General features: G+C 44.9%; 1 protein-coding gene across 1 annotated transcript in view; it reads right to left on the minus strand.

Annotated features, from left to right (window-relative positions):
- CFAP46 (cilia and flagella associated protein 46) overlaps positions 1-20,154 on the minus strand; it is a 226,770-nt gene that overhangs the window by 49,429 nt on the left and 157,187 nt on the right. Inside the window, exons 42-45 of the mRNA XM_040437700.1 lie at positions 15,679-15,867; positions 13,192-13,308; positions 10,084-10,263; positions 8,196-8,363 (exon numbers count right to left, since the gene is read on the minus strand). Coding sequence (XP_040293634.1) covers positions 8,196-8,363; positions 10,084-10,263; positions 13,192-13,308; positions 15,679-15,867 — 654 coding nt within the window. The remainder of the gene's footprint in view (positions 1-8,195; positions 8,364-10,083; positions 10,264-13,191; positions 13,309-15,678; positions 15,868-20,154) is intronic.

The following is a 20,154-nucleotide window of genomic DNA, read 5'->3' on the forward strand; positions in this document are numbered from 1 at the left end:
ACCTCTGGGAACCGCTCCTATCTCCAGAAACGGGTACCTGGAAGTAAAAGTAATGCACATATGCAGCATGCTCGGCATTCCCTACTATGGAAGTTACGAATATACAGTGAGGAACAGAAGTATTTGAACACCCTGCGATTTTGCAAGTTCTCCCACTTCACATTGTCGGTGCATTCCCACTCTGACAGAATTGTTTTTTAAAATTCTGAAAATCACATTGTATGATTTTTAAAGAATTTATTTGTCTTGCACTGCTGAACATAAGTATTTGAACTGAGAAACAGCAAGAATTCTGGCTCTCAAAGACCTGTTACTGTGCCTTTAAAAAGTCCACCTCTACTCCACTAATTAATCTAACTTCGTAGCACTTGTCTGAGCTCTTTAAAGACACATGTCCACCCCACAGTCAGTCAGACGCCAACTACTACCATGGGCAAGACAAAAGAGCTGTCAAAAGACACCAGAGACAAAATTGTGGACCTCCACAAGGCTGGAAAGGGCTACGGGGCAATTGCCAAGCAGCTTGGTGAAAATACATCAACTGTTGGAGCAACTGTTAGAAAATGGAAGAGGCTAAAGACGACTGTCAGTCTCCGTCGGACTGGGGCTCCATGCAAGATCTCACCTCGTGGGGTATCACTGATGATAAGAAAGGTGAGGAATCGGCCCAGATCTACAAGGGAGGAGCTGGTCAATGACCTGAAGAGAGCTGGGACCATAGTTTCAAAAGTCACTGTCGGTAGAACACTACGCCGTCACGGTTTCAAATCATGCATTGCACGGAAGGTTCTCCTGCTCAAGTCATCACATGTCCAGGCCCGTCTGAAGTTTGCCAATGACCATCTGGATGATCCAGAGGAGGCATGGGAGAAATTCACGTGGTCAGATGAGACCAAAGTAGAACTTATTGGTCTAAACTTCACTCGTCGTGTTTGGAGGAAAAAGAAGGATAAGTTGCATCCCAAGAACACCATCCCTACTGTGAAGCATGGGGGGGTAACATCATGCTTTGGGGGTGCTTTTCTACGAAGGGGACAGGACGACTGCACTGTATTAAGCAGAGGATGAATGGGGCCATTTATTGTGAGATTCTGAGCAACAACCTCCTTCCCTCAGTCAGAGCATTGAAGTTGGGTCGTGGCTGGGTCTTCCAACATGACAACGACCCGAAGCACACAGCTAGGATAAGCAAGGAGTGGCTCCGTAAGAAGCATATCAAGGTTCTGGAGTGGCCTGACAGATCTAGAGGAGATCTGTGTGGAAGAGTGGGCCAAAATCCCTGTTGCAGTGTGTGCAAACCTTGTCAAGAACTACAGGAAACGTTTGACCTCTGTAATTGCAAACAAAGTCTTCTGCACCAAATATTAGCACTTAAAATACTTATGTTCAGCAGTGCAAGACAAATACATTCTTTAAAAATCACACAATGTGATTTCCTGAATATTATTTTTAAAATTCTGTCTCTCAGAGTGGGAATGCACCTACAATGTGAATTTCAGACCCCTCCATGATTTCTAAGTGGGAGAACTTGCAGAATCGAAGGATGTTCAAATACTTCTGTTCCTCGCTGTAGCTGAGTGAGCATGCTCAGCTATTTTTGGAAGTCCCATGACTCACCGTTCATGCATGGCCACCTTTTCATTCTCCGCTATGGGCCAGCTGGAAATAGCTGAGCATGCTCGCTCGGCTATTTTGGGAACACCCAGAGCGGCGGATGGAGGGTGGCTGCGCTTGCGGGGGTCCCGTTTTAGATATAGCAGCGGGTTTCAGACGTGGGGGCTGCACCTATATGACACTGATGCCGTATCTTAGCGATATGCCCTCGATGTCTGAGATGGGAATACCACTTTAAATAGGACCCTCTAATATACTGCTAGAGTTTAGATCAGGCTAATCCTTTGCTGGGACCCTGCGTGACAACTCTGTCTGCCGCGGTAAGCGAGACAGGTGAAGCTACACCCCCTCAGCTGAACTGGACGGCATTTGTAGGAACCTAGCACCTGGTTTGGATCCCTTCTAAGCTATGCAATTGCTATTCTGCTACCAGATGCTTAGGACAAACAAAAAAATAAAAAATAACATTAACATTGGTGTCTGGCGGACATTTTCTATACTATTACTTGTTCAGGGCAACAAAAGTCTGGTAATTGTCATTGATGTTGTAATCACTGCTGAAACCCAACATTTAACGTACTCCGATTTCCTTTATTCCATGTGACAGCAGTGACGGCATCATAATGATTCCTATGTAAGGCTTTGCACAGGAGTATTGTCTGCACTTCCCAATATGCAATTTTTGGCTAATGTAACAGCCTAAGAGGCACAGACGATTTAGCGCTGATGTACGTCCAAAATACTCTTATATGCCACCAACCTTCATGATAATTACAGTAAGACACTGAGAGGTGCACCTGTCAAATGTCTACAGAGAAGGGAATAATGGGCCGCTGAGTCACTAATTCTCCTTTTCATGTCCATTTCAAACTAGATTAATGCCTTAAAGTGAAAAGCTTGGAATATAAGCCCAATAATTCTGAAACAGCGGGAGGACCATTACTGAGAAGAAACACCTTCTATTAGAGACTGAGAGTAACCCCAATAATTTCGGTGTGTGCATGTGAAGATACCCAAATGTAGCGGCCATGTACAAACAGTAGAAAATCTACCACATTGCGACTTCAGACACCGATCAGGGAATTAAAATGATGTCATAATGATCAGGTATGATGTCATAATCAAAGTATTATCAGGTCATAATGTCTTACGATGCCATAATCGTATGTTATGATGTCACAATCAATGTTTTATGGTGTCATAATGTTGTCACCTCGCATCATATTCAATGTACAGAAGAATTTCGTAATGATGTCTCACAATGTTATAATCCTCTGATGACGTCATGATCAAAATATTATGGGGGTCATTTATTCAGACACCGGTCTTAATATCCCCTATAGCTGGCGGTAAATATGTACATAACTTCGGTGGATCTACCGCCACTTCTAAATGTAAGACAGCGTCCTGTCTTACATGTAGACCATTTTCTACGCCTAAACAAGGTGTAGAAAATGGTAAATGAGACAGGCCCTTCCCCACCACGTCCACCTTTTTAGACCTGGCGTGAGATGGGAAACGTCGCAGATTGCGGCACAAAGAACCCTTGCGTGGCAATGTGCGCCAGAAATACGCCTAATATAGGCGTATTTCTGGTTAGCAAATGACCCCCTATGTCTTAACAATGTCTCCTGCTATACTAAATGTATTTCACGCCTATTATAGGGAGTTGTACTCCTCTAGAATAGCAGTGAATAGGGAGGATATTCAGCAATATCTTGCCCATATATCGCTTACTAGGCTATCCCCGGAATCCGCTGCTCTCCTGGACGAACCCCTGACTCTAGAAGAATTAGAGGTGGCCCTGAGCTCCTTCCCTAATGAGAAGTCCCCAGGCTCAGACGGACTTCCGGCGGAATTCTGTCTTCTCCCTCACTTACTAAATACGTTTAATGAGGCCTTGCAGGTTGGTATCTTGCCTGCATCTATGCGCGAAGCTATAGTTGTTGTGATTCCAAAGCCGAATAAGGACCTAACTGAACCCGAATCTTACAGGCCCATTTCTCTTTTACCAAACGATGTCAAACTGCTAGCTAAAGTGCTAGCCAACAGGCTCAATAAGGTCATCTCTCCATTAATACATAAAGACCAATCTGGGTTTATGCCAGATAGAAGTACAGACGTTAATCTTAGGTGGTTGTTTCTTAATATACAAAGACCGGTACACACAGGGGGCTGTCGGGCCGTGGTGTCTTTAGACGCTGCCGAGGCTTTCGACAGTGTAGAATGGTGTTACTTATGGGAAGTCCTGGCGGCTATGGGTTTTGGTAACGGTTTTATCTCCTGGGTACGGTTGTTGTATCACTCCCCAGTTGCGAGAATTAGGGCGGACGGGGCGCTCTCTGGCTACTTCCCTTTACACAGGGGTACTCGGCAGGGCTGTCCCTTGTCTCCCCTTGCTGTTCGCAATAGCCATTGAGCCTCTTTGCCTGTTTGTTGCGCACATCGTCGTGCTGGCAGGGTTTCCCGGTGGGTCACCGGGAGGAGAGAGTCTCGCTATATGCGGATGACCTGTTACTGTATGTGGGAGACCTGCAAAATTCCATAGATCCCATAATGCAGGAAATTGTTGGATTTGGGACCTACTCCGGACTCACCATTAATTGGGATAAGTCCACAATCCTTCTATTGGATCCACTACCAGCTCCACTAGATATTGGCGGTTTACCTTTGCAGGTTTAATTATCTAGGGGTGACGGTGACACCATCCCCGACTGATTATATTAAGGTAAATCTAGAACCTCTGATTGTTAAATTTGTCACTAAAACTAATGCTTGGTGCAAATTGTCTCTTTCGGTTATTGGTCGCAGTAACCTGATAAAAAAGGTATTTATGCCTCAGTTGTTATATCCTCTCCACAACTCTCCAGTTTGGATCCCAAAGCGTTTGTTCTTTAAAATTCAGGGGATTTTTAGATCCCTAATTTGGAAGTAAAAACAACCGAGGATAAGTATTGAAACGCTCCAAAAAAGTAAAGAGAGGGGTGGATTGTCCCTGCCGAACCCGTGGTTTTATTTCATTGCTGCCCAGCTGCAACATTTTAGAGGGTGGCTTCAAACTGGTGAGTTGGACTCCTCGGCTGCCATTGTTTCATTTGTCACGAAACAAAAGGCTCCTATTGCCACAGTGGAATTAGGTTGCTCCCAGTCGTTACCTGGAACACTTCCCACACTGTCCCTTGTGACCAAAGTGTGGTCTAAATTTAAAGATCTGGTATGTATTACTGGTTTCTGTGATTCTGTGATGTTACCCCTCTATGGCGTAACCCTCAATTGCTAGAAATATTTCGCTTAGAAGGTTTCTCTCTATGGGATGAGAGGGGCGTATTGTTCTTGGGACAACTTCAATTGGGTGGAGTTTTTCAATCCTTTATCCAGTTGCAGGAAGAGTTCAACTTGCCCACTACGGCATTTTTTCAATTTTTAAAAGAGGTATGCGTATCAGACACAATTTCCCAGGGGAGTGCGGATAGCTGACTCTCCCTCCGTGATTCAGCACTTACTAAGTGGTTCCTCTACTAAAGGCCTCATATCTCTGCTTTATAGATATATCACTGATGCTACCTCCTCATCTACTGCCAATGGGGCAAAGGCCCAGTGGGAGAAGGATCTTGGAGCGTTGTCCCAGGAACAATGGTCCGATATTTTGGCCCTTACTCCCTCTTTGACCCTTAGTGAATCCCAGCGATCGTCTCAACTGTTCCTTATACACCGAGTATATAGGACCCCCCAATTTATTTTCAGGATTGGTGTCCGTCCGAATTCAATGTGCCCTAGATGTGGGGTACGGAAGCGGCATTGCTTCATATGATCTGGAGTTGACCGCGGCTGCGATCCTATTGGGAAGATGTTAGTAGAGTAGAGTATTATAGCGACTGCAACTCAGATACGCTTACCTGATGACCCTAGGGTCTGTGTGCTGGGGCTACTAGATTTCCCGGGACAGGGGGACAGGAATTCCTTATGTATTCATAGACTAGCGATCAGTACCCTAGCCTGAAACAGAAAACATTGGATACGGGAGGCTCCGCCCTCAACGCAAGAGTTTATTAATAGGATGAATGTAACCCTAAGACTTGAAAGAGGGGTATATGTCAAACGAAATTGTCCAAATAAGTTTTTATCCCTTTGGCAAGGATGGGTTGAGTCTGCACAACTAGCTTCATAAGCGTTAGTTCAGGATTGCATACGGGGACAACTGACCTCGTTACCCTCCCTCCCCGGGCGTTCTACATAGTTGCTATGTAGTGACTGATCGTCTGAGACACTATACTCATATAGCGCTGCCTTGTTTCCCAGGCGTATGATTGTTCTTAATGTGCCGACATTGTTGTCTCGCTGCTCAAGTTGGGAAGGGGTGGGTGGGAGGGTGTTACTGAGTAAAATGATACAGCGCTTCAACTGTTCTAATGAAGTATTGGTCATATACTTTTCGATTTCCCATATTTGACTATGGTGTCCGCGTACACCACTATCTTTGCATTATTTTGTACTTGTTTTCAACTGTACAAAAACTACAAACTCCTTTTTGGTGTTCATGTGATCATCTTTATTTCAATAAAAAGTTAAATGATTTTTTTAAGAAAAACAATGTCTCATGCTGCCACAATAAAATTATGATGTCACAATGATGCTTACATCAACGCCTAATGTCCTAATGATGTCATATGAACAATGTAAAGCAAAAATGATGTGGGACCGTGTAAAAAAGGACAAACTTATTACATCTCTTTCACACTGATATCTGGTAGTTCCAGCAGAGAACACAGTGGTTTTTATCCATCCGAATCTTCACTGGACCCCATTATAGCCAAACGGGCCGGGGGCCATCCCAGTAACATCCAGCAATGCCGGATCCAGAGAGCTCTCTGCTGGAACTAATAACCTAGTAATATGATTACTGACTAATCTTAAAAATTATATTTCCAAGCTTTCATGGCACAAAGGCACCTTCATCAGGCAGGTTTACAAATTTTGTAATTTACGTGTTCCTAATGACGTCTTGTGATGTCATAATCAATGCGTTATGATGCCACAATCAATGTATTCTGATGTCATAATGATGGCTTATGATGTTATAATCATATTTGATGATTTCATAATGGATACATTATGATGTCACAATCAATGTACAGTACATAGATAAATGAGAAGATATTGGAATATCACGGTGGAGAGATGTGTTATTTTGCCCTATTTTTTGCGCTACAATTTAATGCAGTGCTGTGGTCGGATCATAATCGGCCAATAACACACACGCCACACAACAACACCTATCATGCTTTTAGAGTGTGGAGAGTGGAATACCTGCAGAAAGCCCACGCAAACCCTGAGAAAACATACAAACCCCAATGGTTACACTAAGGCCTCAAGCACACAACTGTATGCGTTTTACGGCCCACAAATCGTAGATCTGCAAAACACAGATTCTAGCCGAATGCATGCCGCAATTTTTTTTTCAAACTCCTGTAGAAACGTCCTACCCTTGTCTGCCAAATGGACAAGAATAGGAAATGTTCATTTTTTTTTTAGCGGGGCCGCAAAACGGACATACGGCTGTCCGCATGCTTTGCAGCCCCACTGAAATGAATGGGTCTGCATCTGACGGGGAAAAAAACGTGGATCGGATGTGGACCAAAATACAGTTCTGCACATGAGGCCTTAAAGAGAAGCAGTCATCTCTCCAGACCTGTCTGTTTAATATATGGCTGTATACCCCATGAGCAATTCTGGAGCATCTTTTCAGAGAATTCTGTGCTGTGTCGTCCCTTTGTTATTCCTCTTAGAACTTTATGAAGAAATTAAGAACTGTGTGTCATCAGAACAGCCACTGACAGGCTGATATTTTAAAATGGACTTGGTGCAAAAGAATACTCCCAGTCCTAGGAAGTGTGGGTGAAAATATTATAATGTACTGTAGTTCATTTACAGTGTTCAACTGGTACTGCTTGGGTCCACCAACTGAAATGGACCCACTATCCATTTATACAGAACCGCTGCACTTTCCATTGCATTACAGTATTTCTTGTCATCACTGCACACACAGGTCATATCACCAGTAAAGCGTTTTAAATGCCAGTCTTAATAAGCCCTATATCTGGCGGTGGATCAGCCGAAGTCATGAAGTGGCGCAGGCCTCTACATAACTTTGGCGCATCCAGCGCCAGTCTAAATGTAAGACCGCTTCCTTCCTGGCTTACATTTAAACCATTTTCTATGCCTAAAACAGGCGTAAGAAAATGATGAATGAGACCGGCCTGTCGACCCGCCCCCCCCCCTTTCCCGCCCACTTTTTTAGACTTAGTGTGAGCGGGGAAAAGTTGCAAGTTGTGCCTAAAATACGCCTAATATAGGTGTATTTCTGGATAATATATGACCCCCTAAAAGACTATTTGTGATGTAACCCATTTGGTGTTATCTTCGGAGGGACCCTTGGGGTCCTGTGTATTAGGTGGGTCCACTGGAGGATCCTCTGGTACACTAATGGGCCAGTATGACCTTGCTCAGATTCTACTGCGCTTTCCCTCATGAACCTTGTAAAGCCGCAGGGCAAGTATATGATTCTTATAGCACATCCTTACTGTTGACGTGGCCGCCAGTCTTTGCTCAGCTTGCTTCCTCAGGGGGCCCTCGTCTCCTTTCTTCTGTAGGTATTGCAGGAGATGCAGTAATGCTGCAAACTGGGAGTTGCTGGTGTTGAGGGTCGCAGCAAGAACCAGTTCTTCCGTCATCACGCTAGACACACAGCTCTGAGGAAGGAACAGCACAGACAGATAGGTCACCTCCTACATGACAGCACAACTTATACAAAGTGTGGCCCCGGGAAAAAAGTGGTGCAGGTCTGTTCATTTTAGGGTACTTTCACACTTGCGTTTTTCTTTTCCGGCATAGAGTTCCGTCAAAAGGGCTCAATGCCGGAAAAGACCTGATCAGTTTTATCCTAATGCATTCTGTATGGAGAGTAATCAGGATGCATCAGGATGTCTTCAGTTCAGTCTTTTTGACTGATCAGACAAAAGATAAAACCGCAGCATGCTACAGTTTTATCTCCGGCCCAAAAAACTGAAGACTTGCCTGAATGCCGGAATGTATTAGTGCTGGATCCGGCATTCAAAATACCGGAATGCCTGTTCCGTCCTTCCGGCCTGCACACGTGCAGACCGAAAAAAAATATGAAAAAAAAAAATGCCGGAACCGTTTTGCCTGATGACACCGGAAAGACGGATCCGGATTTCAATGCATTTTTTGGACTGATCAGGCATTACAAATGCCATCAGTTGGCATACGTTTAGTCTGATCCGGCAGGCAGTTCCATCGACGGATAACTCTGCCGCAAGTGTGAAAGTAGCCATACCAGAAACTTACACTTATTTTTAAAGGAAGGGGTTTTGCAAAAAGGCACAAACGGATGAACTGCTGTTAAAGGGAACCTGTCACACAGATTTATGTTGGAAATACTGACAAGCTCCCTCATTAAAAAGAACTACAATTTACTCCGAAATATTGCAGTTTTTCAGAAAAAAAACACGGCGGGAATTTATAAATGCTGTATGCCAGCTGGTGTACAAAAGCCGTAAATTTTGTAGAAATGAAGGATCATAGGTATGATCTGCAAAAAAAGCGCATCGTACGGGAACCAAAAATACAGTCGTGTGCATGAGGCCTTAATCTAAATAGGTCAACTTTTTTGCTGATAATCCTCTGCCTAATATATATATAATAGGCAGAGTATAATATATATACACTAACACATAGGGGGACATTTACTAAGACTAGCAAGTTAGACGCCGGTCTTAGCCCATGCCTGCTACCGCTTGATGTAAGTTATGTAGAGGCGACAGCCTCTACATAACTTAGGCGCTTTAACGGCGGTCGTGCGACTTGCTTAAATCTATGCCAGCTCCTTTGCCAGCTCTTGCTTAAATCTATGCCAGCTCCAAGTCATTTACTGCACCAAAAACAGGCATAGAAAATGATGAATCAGATGGGCCTACCGTCCCGTCCCCTTCCCTGCTCATGCCATGCCCCCTTTTTTCAGAACTGGCGAAAAAAGGGGTAAGTGGCGTACACGGTGAAAAAAGGTCAGATTTTGTCGCAAAGGTCTGTTACTTAGTTATGTCGAAAACTGGCGTACATTTCTTAATAAATGACCCCCATAATGTTTAGAGTGCATCTTGAGACATATAGGCTTTGGACAACTGCTCCCTTCAAATCTTCACTACTATGACTGTTCACAAGGTGGAAATCTGATCTGTATTTCCCATAGAATCTGCTGTAGAAATTGTGGTTTTGCAGTTTGCACGGCCGTGGATCTGCCCGCGTGGCCCCAGTCAGCGGAGCTAATCCGTGCGCGGCCACACAATATCCATTATTTTTTTCAGTGAATTTATGTTAAATGCCTGCGATGCAGATTCTGAAAAAGCTCTGCAAAACAACACGGTGCCATAATAGCGGCACAAATGATCAAACCTGATGAAGCGCCAGGAACACTCCTGCTGTGCAAGGGTCAAATTGTCCGAGGCATGTGCAGATCTCGAGGCTTGCAGATGACAATGTATTCATGGAGCGGTTGTTTATGGCAACACTAATGGCTTGTAGTAAAATCTCAGTGGACTGTGCAAGGTACATCTGGGCAAGTGTCCTCCTGGTCTGAAAGAAAAAGCATCAGATTTGATCTATCACATCGTACGTACCCGAGACCTTCAGCTCTTCACAAGGAGATCTGTGGCATAATAACATCGCCCAGTCCCATGTCATATAATAGGAGGTTATGAGGCAGTGAAAGAAGTCTGTAGACAGGCATTTCTATGAGGGTCATTCACCTACCATCCAAAATTACCCTTTGGCCTCGTGCAGAAGACCGTATGTATTTTGCGCTCCGCAAATTGCGTATTCACAAAATACAGATACTGTCCGTGATGCATCTGCATGTTTTGCAAACCCATTAACTTCAATGGGTCCATGGTGTGCATTTGCGACCAAATATAGGACATGTCCTATCTTTTTGCAGAACCGACATACGAAAGTTACCTGAAAAGCTCAGCTACACTTAGGCCCCTTTCACACGGGCGAGTATTCCGCGCGGATGCGATGCGTGAGGTGAACGCATTGCACCCGCACTGAATACCGACCCATTCATTTCTATGGGGCTGTTCACATGAGCGGTGATTTTCACGCATCACTTGTGCGTTGCGTGAAAATCGCAGCATGCTCTCTATTCAGCGTTTTTCACGCAACGCAGGCCCCATAGAAGTGAATGGGGTTGCGTGAAAATCGCAAGCATCCGCAAGCAAGTGCGGATACGGTGCGATTTTCACGCACGGTTGCTAGGAGACGATGGAGATGGAGACCCGATCATTATTATTTTCCCTTATAACATACCATGGTGATGGATCATGTGATGGACCATGTGACGACCGGAGTGACGTCACCACAGGTCCTGTTCCTACAATCAGCACAGAAGGAGACAGAAGGAGACGCTGGCAGCGCGATCAAGTGGACTAAGGTGAGTTAAAAAATTTTTTTTAACCCCTCCAGCGCTATTGTACTATGCATTCTGTATTCAGAATGCTATTATTTTCCCTTATAACCATGTTATAAGGGAAAATAATACAAGCTACAGAACACCGATCCCAAGCCCGAACTTCTGTGAAGAAGTTCAGGTTTGGGTACCAAACATGCGTAATTTTTCATTACAATGTTTTGCACTTGCACGGAAGACTCGCGCGTGTTCCCGCAACGTACCAGCACATTTTCCCGCAACGCCCGTGTGAAAGAGGCCTTAAAAAAAACAAAACCTTTGGCACCGCTCAGAGATTTCTGTGAATGAACACAAAATCCTAAACACACAGCCATTGAGTTAAAGGGTCGCTACTTTGAAGCAACAGAAAGGGGTTTTAGTGCCTTGTAGAGCCCTTTCATCCTGGAAATCAGGGGTGGTCCGAGATCACAGACTTCCCAATGGTAACTCATATGCATGTGTACAAAAACAAAATGGCTGCACACCGTTATATATACAAACAATAGAGCTAGGAAATGGGGGTCATTCTAGATAAAAGTGGTACAATACCGACTATAAATGAGTATACATGAGTAATGGAAGCTCTTAGCGCACATAAGTGTCGGGCCCATCTACCAGGCGTCAAGGTGGCTTCCGCAGATGGGTCCCTATCACTAAAGAAACTGCCTCACTTTGGACTTACTTAGGCCTCATGCACACGACCGTTGTGTGCATCCGCGGCCGTTGTTCCGTTTTTTTTCGCGGACCCATTGACTTTCAATGGGTCCGTGGAAAAATCGGAAAATGCACCGTTTGGCTTCCGCGTCCGTGATCCGTTTTTCCAATCCGTGAAAAAAATATGACCTGTCCTATTTTTTTCACGGACAACGGTTCACGGACCCATTCAAGTCAATGGGTCCGTGAAAAATCACGGATGCACACAAGATAGTCATCCGCGTCCGTGATCCGCGTCCGTGATCCGTGTCCGTTTTTCCTATCATTTTCAATGGAAACTTGACTTAGTTTTTTTTTTCACTTTTCATGTCCGTGGATCCTCCAAAAATCAAGGAAGACCCACGGAAGAAAAAACGGTCACGGAACAACGGAAATCCGTTTTGCGGACCGCAAAAAAAAACGGTCGTGTGCATGAGGCCTTAAGCCTACAATATTCCTACACTGCCCTGAATATTGTGGGCTTAAGTAAGTCCAAAGTGAGGCAGTATATTTAGTGATAGGGACCCATCTGCGGAAGCCACCTTGACGCCTGGTAGATGGGCCCGACACGTATGTGCGCTAAGAGCTTCCATTACTCATGTATACTCATTTATAGTCGGTATTGTACCACTTTTATCTAGAATGACCCCCATTTCCTAGCTCTATTGTTTGTATATATAATGGTGTGCAGCCATTTTGTTTTTGTAATTGTTTGCCTCATGGATATGCACCTGTGATCCTGAAGGTTTTAGTCTAAATTTTCTTGCATCATATGCATGTGTAACAGCACTAATAGTCCCAGTGGACCCCGCTGACATGTGATAGAGTCCGGGAGAGAAGACAAAAAGAATAGGGATGCATGTGCCAGCGCCGCTATCCTTTTTGTAAAGAAACGCCAAGTCCAGGTATATACTTTAGAGCAGGCATGCTCAACCTGCGGCCCTCCAGCTGTCGTAAAACTACAACTTCCACAATGCCCTGCTGTGGGCTGATAGCTGCAGGCTGTTCAGGCATGCTGGGAGTTGTAGTTTTGCAACAGCTGGAGGGCCGCAGGTTGAGCATGCCTGCTTTAAAGGGTTTGTCCATCCTTTACTAAGTGATGGATTATCCCTCAGGATAGGCCATCACTGGCTGATTGTCGGCGGTCAGATTTCAACTGGAGCGGCACTGGAGTAACGAGCTCCCGCCACTACGCTGTTAAAGGAGTGCGGATCGTTGATCAGTGCCCGGCATTGGGCGGTGTGTGAGGACTGTCAGAAATAATTCTGGTAAATGTTAGCGATTGCTCATGACAAAATATAATTACTGTTCATTCGTCAGTAATCAGGGGCCCGCAGAGGTTACAAAGCCCAAGAAGTCCTTACCTTCAATGCCGCTGTTTTCCTCACCAGCTGATCTAGCCGTTTACTACTGGGCTCCATGCTGGCATCGTGCCGCTCTGTGTCATTATCTCCACTGCCTTCACAGGCCTTTCTTTCATCCTGGAAAACAACAAGCACCAAACTGCAATGGACTATTTAAAGAGTAAAGTTGTTTTAAGTTGTCTTTGAAGAATCTGCTTGCGGGGATCTATTATATCAGAGAGAAGTGGGAGACCCAGAAGAATACAGCACTTATCAGTATGCCGCGCCGCCCGGGAGCGTGGACAGGCACTGGATTCAAATGGGAACCGCGGTCTCAGGTACACAAAGCACATTCTTACCATCTGCACGATACCTGCTTCCTGTCAGTGAATAGGGACACTTTTACTGCCAAAGCTGCAGACCTACTAGGGATTGCTACAAGAATATTCACTGTGAGCTAAATGTATTAGCAACACCAATCTCCCTCCTAGTTTCACAGTCTGTCACAGTGTGTCAGTGAAGGAAATATGTATCAGCCTGGAACATCTCAGAGCAGGGATGCCCAATCTGGGGCCCTCTGCAAAACTACAACATGCCCCACTGCCGCATCGAGCACCTGGCAGGAGGCAGTCTGAATGGGGCACATCACAATCCTGCACTAGATGCTTCCACCATTTATAAGCAGGTATTCAGCAGACATATACATCTGTCGTCTGTCATTTGTAGGTGGTATCTTTTTCCTGTAACAGCGGAGAACATGAGATGTATTCGGCTTCTACCATAAGGTCGGCCGTTCTTGTCTTATCTTCTAAATAAGTATGGTCTCTATCTGTGAATGTTATCAGCTACTATCCCTTGGATAAAGTATGTTACCAACATTACCTATATGTACTCCGCTATTATCGACTCCCTGAGGAACCCAGGAAGGGGGGAAACGCGTCGGGGTGTTATTTCCAACTAATTATTATCAAGGGGTACTTTTTCACTATTTTTTCTATCAATCCTCTACCCCAGGGGAGTTTTTACCTTGTAGGGCCTCCAAGGGTTAGACAGGGTAGGTACGAGGACAGGGAAACTCCACCATCAGGGATTGCCCCTGGGCTGAGGCCTAGTTAGGGCTTGTACAGGGACAGTTTTTTCTTTTCTCTCTCTGGCATTTATATCATTGCCCCCAGGCCTCCTATTTCTGCCATTACTACTGCCCCTCTCTAAGCTATCTATACACTTCATCACTTTGACTACCTAGTGGATGTCACAAGCTCAGTGGTAGTTGGGCTATATCTCTGCCCATGAATATATAATCTCATCCGCCTTGTTAAGCTTTAAAAGGTCCAAAAATAAGTTCAGTTGAAAGATACCTTTTACTTAGGGATCTGTTGCTTCATTCTGCCAAAAAAAGCTTTTTTTAAATCCACATGCAAATGATCTGTTAAGTGCACCGAGGGGGGGGGGGGGTGGGGAGCCTCTCCGTGCACCCTTGTTCCTGCTCCTTCCCCTTCTTGATTTAAAAGGGCCAGACAAGATGGCTGCCGGAACATGACCATGCCCATTCAAGAAGCAGGAGGAGCAAGGGTGAAAAGCTTCCTTTAAAGGGGTCATCCAGGAAATAAAGTTAATAAATAGCATCATTATAAATAAACAAGTTAATAAGGTTAATTAGCTACACATGCACTTTATTAATGGCCCCTTTAAATTAAAATGGCTGCTGTCCGTGCTCACCGTTGGAAACCAGTCAGAAAATGTAAACTAGCATGGGTGGGGTGCTGCTCACGAGCTGTGGGGGTGGTGGGGGAGACAGCAGATCTGTACCTTGTTGATTGTGGCACAGCACAAATTCTCTGCGCCCGCGGCCTGTGCCTCTTGAACCCTGTCAGGTTGAGAGCGCGTGCTCAGGTTTGGCGGTGGTCAGTCTGTCAGGAGCTAGGTCTAGTTCTGCCCTTCCTCCCCATGCAAGTTAGAGTTTAAGGGCTCGGACAACCCCGCCGTGTTTTGTGGTCTGTAAAATTGTGGATACAAAAAACACGGATGCTGCCCGTGTGCTTTCTGCTATTTGTGGAACGGAATGGGTGGCCCATTATAAAAATGCCTATTCCTGTCCGCAAAACGGACAAGAATAAATAGGACTTCCTCTATCTTTTTTGTGCGGCCATGGAATGGAGCAACGGATGCGGACAGCACACAGTGTGCTGTCCGCATCTTTTGCGGCCCCATTGAAATGAATGGGTCCGCACCCGTTCTGCAAAATTGCTGAGCGGATGCGGAGCCATTCATATGGTCGTGTGAATGAGCGCGTGCGGTGAGCACAAACAGCAGCCACTTAAACTTAATGCCGCCGTCAACCCCTAGAAATAATGAGCAGGTGTAGCCTATTAAAGACATTAATCTACGGATTTATATTGAGTTGCTATTTATTCGTTTGCCCATCATTATTATATGCACAACTGAGAAATCAAGTCATCTAAAGCTACGATTGAAATTAGTAACCCAGAATAGCAAAAATAAACCTACCAAATAACGGTCATTCCAGTACGCGTCGGGATGAAGTGGATCAATTCTAAAGGAGAGCGAACGGAGGCATTTCCCAGCGATATACAACGCCTCCGCCTTCAGATCATTACAGCCAGATGCTAATGTCAAAGCGTTTGCCAGCTGAGATAGAGCCGCTGAGCCCACCGTCCGGCCAAGGGCTTTCCACTCCTAATAAAAAAAGAAATAAAATATAAAGGGAAAGCACAATCTAAAAGACAGTATCCTGCAGGCAGAATGGGTCTACCATGTGGTCATATATTCACATAGGGAGCACTCCTCACTGACCCCCCACCTCATCTGTCAAACTGATGTCCGCCATGTATCTGATTGACCACAGTCACATTTTTCTACCCATGGAAAGCACCTCCTATTACCTCCCAGTACTGTTATCAGAGACTTGCAGCTGTCACTGGTACTGCATTTGGGTCTCTCTTGCTGTCACCATTACTGTGGTCCTGTGGCTGTCATTGCGATGAATGTCCTGTATCTGGCACTGAATCTGGGGTCCTCTAAACGTCACTGTTATTGCTGTCATGTGGCTTTCAAGAGCTCAGCAAGGGTGAGGACTTTACATAGTACATAAGGCCGAAAAAAGACATTTGTCCATCCAGTTCGGCCTGTTATCCTGCAAGTAGATCCAGAGGAAGGCAAAAAAAAAACTGTGAGGTAGAAGCCAATTTTCCCCACTTTAGGGGAATAAAACATTATTCTACGGACTTTATTTGCTAAATTTTAACAGTGGTCCCCCCCATGCCTGAATATGCACCATGAATACATATAATGTTGTACTTAAAGAGGTTCTGCGTTTTTTTTTAAACTGATGATCTGTCCTCTGGATAGATCATCAGCATCTGATCGGCGGGGGTCCGACACCCAGGACCCCTGACGATCAGCTGTTTGAGAAGGCAGCGGCGCTGGCAGTAGTACCGCGGCCTTCTCGCTGTTTACCGCAGACCCAGTGGCGTCACGACTAGTATTACTGGCCTGGGCGCGGCTAAGCTCCATTCAAGTGAACAGAGCTTAGCCCCGCCCAGGCCATTGATACCAGTCTTGATGTCACTGGGCCTACGGTAAACAGCGAGAAGGTCGCGGTACTACTGCCAGCGCCGCTGTCTTCTCAAACAGCTGATCGGCGGGGGTCCCGGGTGTCGGACCACCGCCGATCAGATGCTGATGTTTTATAATGATACTATGCATTCTGTATTCAGAATGCTATTATTTTCCCTTATAACCATGTTATAAGGGAAAATAATACAATCTACACAACACCTAACCCAAACCTGAACTTCAGTGAAGAGGTTCGGGTTTGGGTACCACAGTCAGTTTTTTATCACGCGCGTGCAAAACGCATTGCAACTGCGCGATAAAAACTGAACAACGGAACGCAATCGCAGTCAAAGCTGACTGCAATTGCGTACCTACTCGCGCGAGTTTGCCGCAATGCACCGGGACGCATCTGGACCTAATCTGGACACGCTCGTCTGCAAGGGCCCTTATCTGTTTTAGTAAATAATTGCATTCCATGAGAAATGACAGTTTTCCCTGTACAGTTTGACACTGTCCAATCAGAGCTGCCAGTGTCAGACTGCACATGCACACTCCTCATAAGGGTCCATTCACACGTCCGTAATTTGGGTCCGCATTCGTTCTGCAATTTGCGGACCCATTCACTTTCAATGGGGCTGGAACGGATGCAAATCCTCATTTCCTGGATCCGCATCCGCATTTTCGGGATCCGCATCCGCATTTTCGGGATCTGTTTTTTCGGGATCCGCAATTTCGTTCCTGAAAAAAATAGAACATGTCCTATTCTTGTCCGCAATTGCGGAGCAGAAAAGGCATTTTCTATTATAGTGTCTGTGATGTGCGGTCCGCAAATTGCGGATCGCACATTGCAGGTGTCCGTGTTTTGCGGATCCGCAAAACACTTACGGACGTGTGAATGGACCCTAATGGTAACAGCTAGATGGACCTTTACTAGTAGGAATAATAAAAGAATGGCAGAACACAGAGGCATAAGAATAGACCCTGCAGAATCGTTATTACAAGCAGGTGGAGAACAGCAGAGACTGGACCAGTGTCAGGAGATGAGTGGAGGTGAGTAATACAGCTTTTATTTTTATCCCTTTCTGACCTTTTTTTCACTTTTTATTTATTTATTTATTTTAGTCCTGCCTGAAAATCCTCTTTAAAGGAACACTAAACACAAAAACAAAAAACAAACAAACAACTAAACTAAAAAAAATATATCGCAGCTCCTTCTCTTAAATAAAGCCTCTCTGCATATCAGGAGCTCAGCCAGTTCCACCTCCTTTCTCCTGACTGTCCTTTGGCTGGAGCAGCAGACTCCCTCCCTCACCTATTTTGTCTGCAGTAGAACAGAGCAATTGTTAAGTCCCATCCTTCTTGTTAAGCCCTGACCTTCAAGGCTGCACTTCCACCCACTGTGGAAACATCTGTGTTGTAAATGATATCTATTCACATTTGTAGAATTCTGGATGACGATCAGTGGTCTCAAGAACTAATTATCGATTGTTGTTCGATTGGTCAATGCTCGACAATTGATTACTTTCGCTCAATTCTATTATTTTTTGAAATAATTATCTACTGTCAGGGGCCTTCAGTCAGCCACCGACCAAAGATGGAAGAGATCAGCAGGAGATTAACCCTGTGTTCATGTAGAAAATGCTGCAGACTGACAAAGGGGGGAAAATATATTTCCTGTTAAGTTTTGTGATTTTGAGGTTAAAGAGGACCTTTCACCACCCCTGACCTGCCTGTTTTAATAGCTTCATGCATTCCCCATGTAATAACAATTCCGGAGCCTCTATTCTTCTCTATGTTGTGCCATTTCTTTATTATTTCTGCTAGAAGTTATGAATGAATTGCTAGCAGTCTGCAGTAAGGGTACAGAGGGGAGGTAACCAGTTGGGGGTGTGTCCCTGCACAGTCTGACTCTATCCAATCAGTGCTGCCATTGTCAGACTGTGCAGGTACACACCCCCAACTGGTTACCTCCCCTCTGTACCCTTACTGCAGACTGCTAGCAATTCATTCATAACTTCTAGTAGAAATAATAAAGGAATGGCACAACATAGAGCCATAAGAATTGAGGCCCCAGAATTGTTATTACATGGGGACTGCATGAAGCTTTTAAAACAGGCAGGAGTGGTGACAGGTCCTCTTTCAGTGTCCCTTTTAAAGGATTCAGGAGCCATCTTTCTGTTTCTTCTGCTCTTGAATAGAAACAAATGTGCAACCATATTGAGTGTCACATCCGGATCTCCACTAGAATGTGGAAACGTGTCATCTGTCGGCTGCCGATTTTTTTCCTAAGCAGTGGTTCATATGTACACCGGCTGCGACTGCTAAAGTTTTACTGAAGGATGTGTCACCAATTTTTTTTATCCCCGCTAGTTAAAACCAGATGGCTACACAGATTCTTCTTTCTCTAATCTGTTTTTATTTATTTCTTTTATTGCAGATTTTTTATAAATTCTATTTTCTGAACATGATTACGGGGTCAGCCATATTGCCTGAGCTGTCCATATCAGGATTTAGAGATATGCTTTACAGCAACCACCATGGGCCACAGACACACTGGTCTGGAGGGGACCTCATTGACTTCTATGGGAGAGTTTTTTAGGCATGCTCTGTGACCTGTGCAGAGGTCAGGAAAGGAGTAGATAAGCTGTGCTAAAGATGAGATATCTGTCATTGCAATCCTGTCTGTGATAATAAGCAGATAACTGCTGTAATGTGATCTGTACAGACCAAGAAGTGACCATTGTGAAAACTGCAGAATTTTATTTTTTATTTTTTTATGTAGGTAGTGGAAAAAAAAAAATAATATCACAAAAAATTATTTGAAAATAATTTTTAAGGCTACTTTCACACTTGCGGCAGTGTGAACCGGCGGGCAGTTCCGTCGTCGGAACTGCCCGCCGGATCCGCCGATCTGCCTGAAAGCATTTGTGCAACGGATCCGGATGCGGATCCGTCTCACAAATGCATTGCAAGGACGGATCCGTCTCTCCGCTTGTCATGCGGACAGACGGATCCGTCTTGTACATTTTTTCACATTTTTACCGGTCTGTGCATGCGCAGGCCGGAAGGACGGATCCGGCATTCCGGTATTCTGAATGCCGGATCCGGCGCTAATACATACCTATGGGAAAAGTCTTCAGTTTGTTTCGCCGGAGAGAAAACCGTTGCATGCTACGGTTTTCTCTTTTGCCTGATCAGTCAAAACGACTGAACTGAAGACATCCTGATGCAAACTGAACGGATTACTCTCCATTCAGAATGCATGGGGATAAAACTGATCATTTCTTTTCCGGTATAGAGCCCCTGTGACGGAACTCTATGCCGGAAAAGAAAAACGCAAGTGTGAAAGTACCCTAACAAAAAAATGTTTTGATGACGCAGTCCTTTTAATGTGTAATTTCAAGAGGA

The sequence above is a fragment of the Bufo bufo genome, chromosome 6 (genome assembly GCF_905171765.1).
Source record: "Bufo bufo chromosome 6, aBufBuf1.1, whole genome shotgun sequence".
In the NCBI taxonomy this organism is placed as follows: Eukaryota; Metazoa; Chordata; class Amphibia; order Anura; family Bufonidae; genus Bufo; species Bufo bufo.